At 38.4% G+C, this 13917-nt stretch overlaps 1 protein-coding gene across 1 annotated transcript in view; it reads left to right on the top strand.

Annotated features, from left to right (window-relative positions):
- Positions 1-1086: 1086 nt before the first annotated feature.
- Positions 1087-13917, top strand: part of syn2b (synapsin IIb) — a 70347-nt gene continuing 57516 nt past the window's right edge. Inside the window, exon 1 of the mRNA XM_008408551.3 lies at positions 1087-2117. Coding sequence (XP_008406773.2) covers positions 1672-2117 — 446 coding nt within the window. The 5' untranslated portion in view covers positions 1087-1671. The remainder of the gene's footprint in view (positions 2118-13917) is intronic.

Here is a 13917-nt window from a genome sequence, read left to right on the forward strand (position 1 = left end):
TTTACAAATAGTTGAACCCAAACATTTAGACACTTTTTTTATTTTATTTTATTTTTTACATTTAATCAGACTAAATCTTTGCAGGTTCAACTCTGTTGAAATCTGTTTCTCACAATTGCATGATGCAATTTTTATCCTGTTAAACAACATCATGCAAGTATAAACATTGAAGGTCCAGCCATCATACTATTCACTAAGTAGAATGCTTCTGTGCCACGGAGGTGAACAGTTTTTTGTGCAAGAGGTGATTATCATTCTCAGAATAAATTCAAAAGGCTTTCCAAAGCTGCTATAGTGCTATTATCCACAGTGAAACAAGTCCAGCACCAACATGGGCTGGAAGGCCAGTGAATATGGACAAAGTTATTACTCTAAAAGCAGCACAAAAATACAATTTAAAATTTGCAAATGCACATTATTAATATTATTACCATTATTTTTCTTCCCTTAGTGATCCTGTATGAAAGCAAAACATCCTTTTATGGCCCAGAAAATCATTCTATCAATATGAATGTGTCAATCTGTAATTTTCTTCATTATTTCCTGAATCATTCATTTATTACTGATCCAAACTGTGCCACAAGAGGCTTCAGGGTGTCTGCAGCATATGGCACAATCTGTTTCTAAACCTTTCATTCAGACAGGATAAGAAAACAACAACCACAGAGATGTGTAACACACAAGGACAACCTAAACAGGTGTAGGTCAAAACACAAATTGCTCACACTTTATTGGTACATCCTGAATCAGGTTCAGCATCAAAGGGTTAGAGTTATGCATCATTTGTAACAACCGGGTCCAATCATCGTCAGGAAAAGAGATGTGACAGGTTGAGCCAACGGCTGAAAGATGGAAGGATGGCAGCAGGAGAAGGTGGGGCTTGTGGAGCGTGATGGATGGTGTTTCCAACTGTGAACCCAACCTCAAGCGCGCATGCAGGAAACCCCCTCCGCTGGCTGCACACGGCACGCAGTGCCACAGTGTTGCAGCACGACACTTGAACGTTGTCTGTGATGTAGGAGGATGATGACAGGAGAGCGGAGCGGGAGGAGGTGAGGGGGGGAGGGGGATTCAGCCAGTGAGTGGCTCAGGGGGAGTAAGCAAGAGGGAAAAGGGCAGAGGGAGCGAATGAGAGAGTGAGATAAGCAGAGGCGGCATCATCTCTTCGGTGCATTCAGCTTGCAGCAGCTCAGGAGGCAGGAAGGAAGGAAGAGAGGAAGAGGGAGAACACCAGCACCTCTCTGAAGGGGGCGACACCACACCTCTCTAGCTCTCTCTCTCTCTCTCCGGAAGATACACACTGTCCCACGTCACAAACACGCATTTTCAGGAGGCGTGAGGCTCAGGAGGAGGAACACCGCTCACACGCTCGCTGTTTCTGTTGCCCCGGCTGCACTTTCGGGAGCTGTCTCTTGAAGACTGGACCAGAGCCGTTTCCATCCTCGCTCGCTTCATCCATCCTCTCCTCCCTTTCTGCTTTACCATCCAACACAGAAGCAGCTCTGCTGTCACGCATTCCTCAATCATCTGGACTGATTTGTTTGCTCTGTCATTCATCTAACCCCTGATCCACTCTGCCTTCACTCCATTCAGCCTGGACATCAGGAGGCGCCCAGTCAGGAGAAAGACACATCTACAGTCGACTGAGAATCCCACCTTTCAACCGAAACCATGAATTTCCTCCGCCGCCGTCTCTCCGACAGCAGCTTCATGTCCAACCTGCCCAATGGCTACATGACAGACCTTCAGAGGCCTGACCCACCTGCTCCTTCACCCCCCACCGCCTCCTCTCCTTCCCAGCAGGGTGCAGCCCCTGCCTCAGCTCCTGCCCCTGCCCTCTCCCCAACAAAAGCTCCTACTCCATCCCAGGTGCCTGCCAGCTCTCCCGGGCCACAGGAGCGCCGTCCATCCCAGCTGGCCCAGCAGCCCCAACAGGCCCAGTCGTCGTCCTCCTCTGGTGGGTCCTCCGGCTTCTTCAGCTCCTTCAGCTCCATCACCAACGCCGTCAAACAGACGGCCGCATCCGCCGCTGGCTTTGTGGAGCAGTCGGCCCCTTCTCCGTCCCTCTCCAAGAAGTTCAAGATCCTGTTGGTCATTGATGAGCCCCAGCATGAGTGGTGAGTGTTGAGAAAATGTCACAGGTTGTCCAAATATCTGTTGGGAATCTGTGTGTAGTAAAAAGGTCACACTGTGTTTCATGTTTGGAAAGCTCCTTAGGCTTGAAACAGAAAATATTTGGTTCTCAGTCAGCCAGAAGGCACAAAATTTATTAGCTTATTTAATTGAATGTGGGTGGATTGGCATGATTTTGATATGCACACTATTAAAATGACTTGTTGATTGATGGTTGGAGTCCTCTGTGAAATCAAAACAAACCAATGGGTTCTATTAGCCAATAAAGTTGCAACACAAACATGAAATTTGATTCTTCTTATTCTGTTGCTTCATATCTGTGCAATAAAATGTCTTCTCCCAGTGATGCTGCTCTCAAAATAGCTCTGTTAATCAAAACAGACAGGAGTGATTTTCTCTGGGCTTTGCATTCACACATTCCACCACCCAGTTCTGTCACCTGTCTCAGCTCTTGTGATTTGACTTGTGCTTTAAGATGCTATATTTGTGTCTATGTTAATGCATGTGTGAGAGGGTTGGTTTTAAAAAGCTTGAAGTCACAGTTAGCATCTCTCGACAGCACAAGCTGCAGCTATGATCCTCATGCTATCAACATGCACATCGCTGTTGGACTAAAAGCATGTAGCTCTGAATAAAACATCATCTACTACAAATTTAAAGGGAGCTTTCTGCAGAGCCGTGACGTTGCAGTGCTGTCTACTGTATTCGGTTCCTGGAAATCAGATTTTCATGCCGTAACAGTTGATGATGGATTGCTGGAACGTCTAATGTTGTCATTAGCTGGACGTAGCTTTATCTTATCAGGCTATTGCAAATGTCTTGTGAAAATGATTGCTGCATGACCTTTTCTGTTTAACAGATGCTCTATAGGGTTGTTGCAGGTCAATTATTGTTGATCTCTTCATATAAAACATATCTGAAAGCTTTGCAATAAGCAAATATGCAAACTTTGATGTCCTGGAATGAAATTTTACAAAATTACACTTCAAAATCTGGGAACATAGAAAATGTCATTCCCATATTTTGAGATTGATGTTTATGTTGGCAGAATAATGTTGAACACTCAGACTTCAGTAGAGAGTGAAAGATGAGAAAGAAAACAGCACACTGTGATTCAAAACAATACAACATGCTATAATACAGTACACTATAGTACTGCACAACAACATGATGAGAAAAATTTGAAAAGATTAAAAATACAGACTGATAAGATATGGCCACCACTGCATGAAATAAATCAGCTGGGCATGTAAACTGCTTCTATTAACATTTTTGTTAGGATTGGACCGCTCTCAATGAAATCCAGTCTTAGGATACCTTCTCTGCAAATAGGTCAAGAAATTTTTCTTAAGAATATATCTTAATGTTTAAGCATATCAAGACATTTTGAATAACTTCATGCTCATCTTTTGTGGAAACATTTTTGGGAATATTACTGTTCCAACATGACTCCGCACCAACATATTAAGACATGGATGTTGAACCTTCAACACCCAACTTCTTAATCTCATAGAACACCTTTCGGATGACTTGAAGTGTTTGACCTCTCAAATATGTTTTTTATAAACTTTGTGGAAAGCTTTCTCAGAAGAAAGTCCGATATGAAGGCGTTATAATTGCAAATGTTGGATCAACATCACATTAATCGTGATGGATCAAGAATAAGTTGGTGATTCTCTTGGTAAAGACATATGAGCAAAAGGTTCTATCAATACATGGGACAGAATAGGAGTTAATACACTATAGTAGAGTTTGTTGCAATGTGATGCAATACATTATGATGGAATTTTATACAATACGATATGAGACAGATAATACAATACAATACAAGGGATCATGATACAATAAATTATGAGACAATAGGAGAGTTCACAGAAATATACATTATGATATTATGAATTTAGGTAAATATGATATAATATGTTGCTGTAAAATAATGTAATAAAATCAATTGTGGCAGAATGAGAGGAAGCATGAGGCAATACAAAACTATATGAATAGTATTCCGCAATACAATATCACAGGAACTAATATGATGCAAATATCATCTGATTCAGATGCTGGAATGCATCGGTACTATGTAAAACAGTACAAGATGTAATAATGTTATAGAATCCAATATTACATAATACGTTAAGATGTAATATGATACATTATAACACACAATATTTAACACTTCCTTGTGTTAAATAGTATTGAGGGTCGTATTGGCATTGGTCAATACGACCCTCTGAAAGTACATGACTGACAATGGAAACCTCAGTAGCTTTTTTACAGGCTGAATGTGACTGGCAGCTCTAGGTTATGATAATCCTACATTTCATGCTGTGATTGTTTTGGTGGGCTGTGATTGGTTGACTGCCACCTGTGATGTGGCAGTCTCCAAATGGGTGACACTAAAGTCTAAACTCATAAAGGAGACATTTGAATGCATGGCTTTGCTTTATGTAATCCTGCTTCTATAACATCTGTCATGATTATACAGCATCATCCGTTACTTATAGTTAGAAAGCATTAGAAACTTCAGATTACTGACGTCCATGTATTAATGAAAATACACACTAGGGTTCTTTTAATACCCAATCAAAAACTGTCATTTGTAAACAGATTGTACATGTACTGCTCTCATCTAAAGGAGCATTGCATGGTTCTGACCAGGCTCTAATTTTCACAACGGATAATCACATCAAATGACTTGAAGCAGCCACTATAATGTGGTCTGATTAAGATCTGGTGCTGGAGTTTTAAATTGACAGCTTTAACCCATAATATGATACAGAATTTGTTACAGGACATTGGGAACATGAATAATACAAAAAAAAAAAAAGAAGTCTAATGTCTAATTTTTGCATCTACCTGCTCTGTTTACAGTATTTTGTTTTCCAGATGTTCCTATAGTCTGAGAAGTATTAATATTAATGTTGTGTTCATTTGGAGGATGATAGCAGAGCTTTCACGAGGCCTCTGGGCCAGAGTAGCATTTGGCTGAGTCTTATTGATTTTCCACACAGAAAGGAGTGGTCGGCTTTTAGTAGTCCAACTTGGTAAACAGAAGACCTCGCTGAAAATATTGCATCTGAATGTCAATCAGCTTCACATAAGAGGTCTAATCCTGCACTTTGACTTCTAAAACAGCTGTCATCTGAAGGAAATATTTACCATAACACATTTCTCATCTGGGCTATGAGCAGATTCAGTTTTTGGCAAGTGTATCCGGGGGCAACACACACACCACAAACACAAAGCGAGACAGACAGAGAAAGAGAAAAATGCATCAGGAAATACAAACAAACAGCACACAGGCACTGCTAAAATGGCTGAATACTACAATTTTATAATTTTCAAAGGAAGAAAGCAAAACATTATTTACGGAATTCTCATATGTTTGTCAAACGGCAGAAAAATAAAAGATTTGGTGAAGAAAATCTAAATCTACCTCTTTTTTATGGAAGAGACCAGGAGGCAGTCAGATGCTTACGAAACACATTCAATCAACTATTTACAACATACATCAGGTTTTAGTAGTTGGTCAGCCTAAAGCATTCAGGTGCATTTTGATGCAATCAATGATCTAAAATAGAAAAGACTTTTGCCTGTCAGTCTGTTTAGGTTTAATGGCCTCCAAAAATTAAATACATAATTCTAGAAAAAGATTATTCGCTAATGAAGAAACCACAATATTCAAGACAGTTTAAAATTGTCTCTGAGGAGAAAGTCTTAGGGAGTTCAATTTGAACTCGCATTGCCAAGAGAATTCGGAGAAAGCCTAAAAGCTACAGGGATCATTTAGTATGTCATAACACTCTCTACTCTTTCAGAAGGAATGTGGAGGCTTTACTTTGAAAACCTGTACCTTAAATCTTAGCATAGATCACTACCAGATCTCAAGCAGATTTTGGAAAGTTTGTGATCATTTTACAAGCAGGTCCCCAGGGAACATTTTCACCCCTTATTCTTAACAAAACAATCAAACCTGATCTGATCATCCACTGAATAATTGGAGTGCAGTTGGTCTTAAACCTAAGCCCCATTTAAAAAGTCTCTAAAGCTTACTGCTTCCATGTTTTTAAAATTTTGACTGAAAGCTGATTAGATCACATATCAAATTATTTCTCTAAACCATCAAACCAAATGCTGTTTTTAAAATATTTTATATGTAGTTGTATTTAGGAAATGCTATTTAAAAAAAAAATAACTTAACACTGGTAAGTCTGAAATATGGAGAAACAATAAAACATTTTTCAAATGTCCTTTGTTTATTATACCTTACAAAGTCAAAGCAGTTAAGTGAGAAAAACTAGACCTTAGACAGTGATAAGCAAAGTATTGATGTTATGATGTTCTAATATTATAATCAGTTATTTATGCCATATAGATGGCATAACTACTTCTGGTATTTGTGCTGCATTTAAATAACAATGAAGGTTTACAACCTTCAGCTTGGAGTTTCTGCCAAACAGGTCACAGAAAAGAGAGGAGGAATCCACAGCAGAGTGGCTGCTTATATCTTTGTCTTTGTCAAGCAGAAAACTGTTTAATATTCATGAATATTGAAAAACAAATAACTATTGACTCAGAGAGTTGTGCTGAATTCTGCATCCAACACAATAATGGTCTAAGTTATTTGGCTTGATTAGGGTTTGATGATCCTCCAACTACTTCCTGTCGTCTTCTTCTTCCTGGTTTGCGCCAGTGGCAACGTCAGGTTGTTGATCATGTGATTCGTATGATGCGAAAAATAGTGTTTCCATTGCAGTTTTATATATTTTGATACCTCTATTAACCTCATCATCTTATTAAAAATGTTAGTTTTTTCGAAATTGACCTGTTTCCATTAAGAACATTTATTTTTGTAAATTCATGTTGCCTTATTTTATGGTTAATAAAAATGCAGCTATATTAAGTAATGCATCTTCATTCCTCTAAATTGCAGATATTCATCATTCTACCACAAACTCAATCTCAAGATTCAGTAAATGATTAGGTCCAACATAAAACAACTATTTATAGCACGCTCTGGAAAGTGACAGAATCAAAACAAACAATCGTGACAAGGCAACAAATGACGCAAATATATCTTTGTGAACATTGGCTCTCTGTTGCATAAACAAGCTGAGGCGTCACTGCTCTCTCGGCATCTGACGACTCATGGTGTACAGACCTCTGCCTCTGCAACGGGATTCTCTGACTCCGTCACAAAAAGGCCATAAGAGGAGCCCATCAATAAATCTAAAACAGAAAGAGTGTGTAGTTTCAGCCGTTTGGAATTGAGTTATGTCTCCGAGTAGTCTCGTTTAAGATTTATGTAAGTGCCCAGAGCATTTTGAGGTGGAGGATGGAGGAGGGAATGTCCTTTCTTTCAAGGTTGGGACATGGAGGAGGGTCGATAAAGGAGAACATCTGGGAATCTCTTTTTTTATCCCTTTCGCTCGCTGTCTCTGTTGTGCCTATTCAAGTCTAATATTTTTCTCTATCTGCCTCTTTTTTTTTTATCACGACTTTGTGTCGCTCAAGAGAAAATGCTTTGGGTTCACGATGTGATGATGTTATGAGAAGAGACGTGGTGATTCAGCAGTTTCAGCCCAAAGGCCACATCTGGGTTTCCTCTTCTGCTCTCTGCATTTCTTTGCATCTCTCTCGCACCTTTTGTTGTATCTTTCAAACGCTTTATTTTTCTACATATCCAGTAAATATGTGCTCTTCAGTGTCTGCCAGAAAGCAAATGACTATATTCACTACCTGATATTGCATAAGCACTCATCAGATTAAATTATTTTGGACTGTTGACTTTTATAACTGACTCATGCTGGATGTGATTTTGTGTTTTTGACTGCAGGTTAGAGATGAATATCCTTTGCTTTGCCTGCAGCAAAAAACTGAACTTTAACTTTAGTCTGTCGTTTTATTATTTATTATTATGTAACAACTTTAGGAGCTTGGTAAAAAGGAAAATACTTATTAACTCTGACTTGAGAAATAGAAGCTTCTGTTGGTCTATAAAGCGTTTAAAATAAGTATAGAACATGTCAATATTTTTCTCAGCACACATTTCAAGTGGTTGTATAATTCTAATACCTTTAAATGGCATCGATAACAGTATTTTTATAGCTTGTAGTGATTGCACAATAGCCTTTTGTGCTTGACCGATGTGACTGCACTAACTTGACTCTGGCATCCAGAATGTGGGTCTGGCTGCCTGGATTAGTGAAGACGCAGGCCCATAATGAGAGCAGGTGGGGAGGAAAATACTCATACATCTCTGTCAGATTTACACACGCACACATCAAACACACACACACACACACACACGTGTGTGTGTGCAAGTGGCAAGTGGCTTTCTGCTACTCTGTTTTCAAGTTATACTATCCAGAGTAAATATGTGCCACTACACAATGATTTGGTGGTTTCCACCTCCTTGTTTCTGTTTACTATACCCCCGAGGAGTGATTTTAAAAGAAAGTAGGCGAAGGTTACTTACTACTGACAATGTCTCCTTTGCAGTTTAAATATGTCTTTTTAAAAGACACCCACATACAAAACAATGCAGGCACTCTGTTGACTTTAGGTTAATTGGTGCATCATTCATGCACTTGAGTGAGTAGATGATGTAAGGCAGCCGTTCTAAATCATTGGTGGCGCCACGACTCTCAGCTGCAGGTCACAGATTCAAACAGTAAGATTCAGGACTGACCTTATTAGAGCCAGGGGTAATGTCACGCTGACTTTACAGGGTGCTCCTGGAATCGACCTCCTGATGTCTTATACCACTTATCGGTTGTCATACTACACTAGTGGCATTTAAAGCCTTGCAGATGAGAAAGATTACACTCTTCAACCTTGGAAAATGTCAGAATATTGAGTGGCTATTGTGCTGGAAAGATGAAGTTATTTATCTAAATTCTGAATGACAAACACATGACATTTTCATTTGTTTGAATTTGCCGTACAGCAAATGTTTATATATTTTTTAATGATTTCTACTGGTAGCTTCATTTTGCAGGGGCAGACTAATTTCTACAAAGCTGTTGGTTTTACAAAGTGACTTGGCTGTGATTTCTTCTGGTAGATGGACTTTCTTTTTGTGTTTCTTTTAACCAATCATAGTTGACTTGACATGCACAGAACCCTGGAGGATGTATCTTTGACGTGCCTGGGTCAGAACTAATTTTAGTTTGCTAATATGCACAAGTGACCCTGTTGGGCAGCAAATGTTTATGGACAAACTGTAATGCATTTGTTTGGAACCAGACAGAAAGAACCGTTCATCTTCCTAATCAAGGCACTGCATCTATCTTTGTAAGAAATTATTATATGTATGAGACATTTTTTTATATATAAAGCTATGCTTTGGAATATTTTTACTGCCACACATTTATCCCACGTTGTCTCAGTGCAGGCAGAGTTTCATTACATTTGGCTTCTGTTTGCTTTCCCCAAGGCCAGGCTATTTGTAAACGAAGGATCGTGCCAATACCCAGTGTGTATTAGTGGCTTTAAGAAGAGCTGTTATCCCTCAGCTCTATTGGGACTGAGTATCACAGATCACCCATTAACCAAATGTTATCCGTAAGGGAAGAGCAGTCAGCCCTTTAGCTCATTTTAAAGTGTGCTAGGGGAGAATGTTACCTTATGCATCACTAAATTATTCCACTTTTACTGTTTGGGGACTTTGCTAGTGTTTTTGCTCTGTACCCTGTAGCTGAAATTTTACAATGGCAATTAAGGAAGAGGAGCTCTAGCTCTAACCGTCTGTCTTGTTAATATAAATCTTCACCTCAGTACACCTTGCACTTGAAGAACAGAAGTAATTGGTCCAACCATTCTTATGGTAATATGTCTTATTTCTGTAAAGATGAGAAACAGTATTCTTTTTAAAGGTTTTAGTGACACAAGTAGCTTTTATTCAAGCACAAAGGACTGATAGAGAAGGTGTAAGGACTGTGATCTGTGGTGTGCCTGCTCCACCACTGAGCCACGTGGCGTCCCTGCAGAAAAAGTCTTACATTCTCCTGCAGACAAAATACATGATAAAACATGTGGTTTTATCAAATTTTACATTTTATACCAAATACTGTAATGCCACTCTCTTCACTCTTCAAAACTTGGAAGGACAACATCATGAAACAACTGTCATTTGTTTACAATAGCCGCGTATCTAGTTCCCTGGTCAACTTGTTGGATGGATGGAGATACTATGAAATAATCTTTCAGTTTGAACTGTATTAGTAATTCAGCTCTTTCAACAAAATCGCAGATTGCAGTGGCCCATCATCTCTGATCTGTGGGAGTTTCTGTGGGATGTCATTCCTGCTGCACTGGTCAAATTGAACCCGAGTTGATTCGCAATCTGACTCATGCCTCATTGAGTTTTCATTTAGCTCTATATTGTCCATGCAACAAAACGATTTACCAGGAGAACTACCAATAGGACGAGCTATTTGCACTGAAAACACAGAAATGGCCGGTTAAAAATTGCTGCCTTTTCAGAAGAAAAGCATTAAAACTATAGGGATTGATTTTCATATTGCTGATGGCGGCTTTGTGCAGTGAAACAGCTCTATCATATTCCAGAGATGAAAGACTCCCTTTGCAAAAAGCACAGCAATATCTTACAGGGCTACAGAGTAAATAGGACCATTCAGAGTTGCAGCCTGGAGTGGAGTAGACCTCTGTTGCTATGGCACCCGGTAATGATTCTGAAAAAATCTGGTTGTAAGCAGGGATGTAGTGAAATATGAGACAGAACAGTTGACATTTAGTTCTCTGGTTGAGCTAAAGCAAAGAAAAAAAAGATGTTACGTTTTGTTTTTCTTCAAATTTTTCTCCCTTCCTGATTTTGTCCTCATGTAGTTAAATAGTCTGTGAGCAAATGGATATTACATATAAAAGTGTAACAAAAAGTATGAGTTTGAAATAAATTGGGGTAATAAATGTCTCAAACTTGTATCCAAAGAATGTTTTTAGTCAATACATGTTCAAGGAGGCTTCACACTGGTTGAATCTTTTATCAGTTTCCTCTCTATAAGAACATCTTTTGTTTGAATCTCTACCTCAGATCCTCTTTTGTGACGTTTGCATGCTCTCTCCAAGAGAAGGCATATTCTTGGTTACCAGTTATCTTATCTTAACCAATTAATATGTAGTTCCAGATAACTGAAGACTTGTTGTCTGTCCTCTGTCTGTCTGTATTGTCCTGTGAGGGACCAGGCAGACTGTTTTGTATTCCCAACCTTGTAAAATGACAGCCAGAAATTGTCATCTGCCCTGCCACAACCCTATTTGAAGGATGGATGAATAGATGGCTGGATCGTAAAACTGTAATTTGATTTACCCAAATATTTCAAAAGATTGTCTATTGACAAAAATGCAATATGGTACATAAGTATATTACAATTTTCTCTTAGAGGCACAGCTGTATTATCTAGCACAGTAGTTTGTAGCTTGTGTTTGTTCCTGGAGGTTGTTATCCTTTTGGAGAGTTCCAGGTTAGATTAATGACAATGGCTGTAAATTTGCCATGGTTGTTAATGGGACTGTGAGAAAGGCTGTTTGGCTCTGTTTCTGTCTTGCAGCCCGTCCTGGTTGAGAAGAGACAAGCCACATCTCTCTGTGATTTTTAAAGTTGGCACAGCTTATAGATGAATAGATTATTTGAACAGGATGAAAAAATGTCTTGTTCTTCAACAGCATAATCCTTTATCTCACTCATTTGTTAGCCCTGTAGATCAATGTTTTTTTTAAGATGAATCATAGAATTTATAGTTAATTATTCAGCTGTGTAATCTAAAACACTTAATGTGAGTACAGTAGGACCAAATCTGCAAGTTATTGTCAGTCCCATTATGGCCTCATCAGTATGTATGTGCAAGACGAAGGATCACTCCAATAATCTGGGTTTCACAAAAAGCAACTATGTTTTATATGCTATATTTATATGCTTAGAAGGATTTGACTGATTGAAGACATGATTCACAACAAAACATTTGACTGCATTGTGTGATAAATCACTGAAGTGAACTGCCCCTTATGTAATTAGGTCTGTGCTGACTATATTATTGGATGTTATTTACATCAGTTTGTCCTGACCTGAATCTGGACAAACTGGATTCTTCATAATGACTTATACTTGAATCTTTTCGTCTGGCAAAGTGCCCTGGGATAATATTTATTGTTATGTAGATAAATTAATATGAAACAAAATGAAGTTGAATTTTGGTGTAAAATGTGCAACTGTAAACTCTAACTCTATTTTTTTTTTAATTTTTTTATTACAGCCCATTTACCGACTAATATTTTCATAATTATACATTTAGTATTCAGTTCGTTCTGCATGAGCTTGACTTGGAGGTTGTCAGAATTTGTAAATGTGCCTCTGTTTGCATAATGTGTATAAATGTGAAATGTCACCCCGTGTATAAGCTGCATCTGTTTTTCAGATTCTCCTCAGGATTAAATAGTTTGCTCTACATTATGCCTCTGCAGACAAATGGACTGCATAAATATTTTACCACCATTTTGAAATGTTAAATCAAAATTGATCTGTCTGCAGTAGAAATGCAGCAATTAGCTAAATCAATAATTTAGAGTTACATTTTGCATATGCACTTAAATGTTATATTTAGTTAGTTTTCATTAGAGAAAAGTGTTTTATATTAATAACATGAGTCAGACATATCCTCCTTTATCTTAGGCTTCTCTTTCTAATTTCTAACACGAATGTGTAAATATGTAAATGTATCTGTTCTGGACTGAAAGCTGTTTTAACACTGTCATATTATGGAGTCTTGCCTCTTACTAAAGCAGCAAAATCACATCAGGTGTAATGTGGCTTTCTTTAGCATTACGGTGAAGGTAAACATCCATAAAATTAATGCAAATCAGCATGATGTCCTATAAAGCAAACCACACTTCTCTAGCTTCTCTGTGTGTGGCTTCTAATTTTGATGGATGGATTACATTAGTGCAAGTGTTAACTGTGCTGGACAGCCTGCATTGTCATTCACTGATAAACAATGCTTCGTTAATTATATCGATATTGAACTCTGGGAGACAACTCAAGTTCATTTTTTCAACAAATTAGTAAATGAGAGACATTCTTCGGTTTACTCCTGATTCTGCTTTTCTCTGACAGAACTCATTCAGTTGAGACAAGGGCCATGATCATTGCTGACTGTTAAATTTGAATGTTTTGTGTTAAATACATTTTATGTTGAGACAGCAGCTCTGTCATGACCAGCAACCCAGTTTATTTAGCCTTGCTTTCAATGCAGAGACACCCTGAAAAAGCCAAACTACTGTGGTGTTTCTTGGCTGAAAAGTGCTTTTATTCATTTCCAGTGAGAAATAATTAAGTCCATCACAACATTGTGATGTGCCTTTAAGATAATCGGAAAAGAGATACAAAAACATCTAACTTTAAACTTGTTCATTATTGTTCAATTCCCAGCTTCAGTACTTTGTGGAACATATTTCTTTAGCCTTTGTAATTTCTAACAGATATTTTGATAAGTGATAACAAAGTTAGATCTTAGACCAGACCAGGTAATTGATTAATAGTCCCAAAATAAAATCCCACATCACCAGTCACCCTCCTCCATGCTTGATCATGAAGATGGTATTCTTCAAATCACAAGTTTCTTACACCAGAGATGCTGCAGATCCATTTATCCAAGCAGCTCCAGTTTGAATCTGTCTATGAAGTCCTTTATTCGGTTCAGTTTAGTTATTTAGCACCCATTCACAACACGTCATATCAATGCACATGAATATGTTACAAGTTTCCTA

Source organism: Poecilia reticulata, chromosome 5, assembly GCF_904066995.2.
Source record: "Poecilia reticulata chromosome 5, P_reticulata-male-v2, whole genome shotgun sequence".
Lineage (NCBI taxonomy): Eukaryota > Metazoa > Chordata > Actinopteri > Cyprinodontiformes > Poeciliidae > Poecilia > Poecilia reticulata.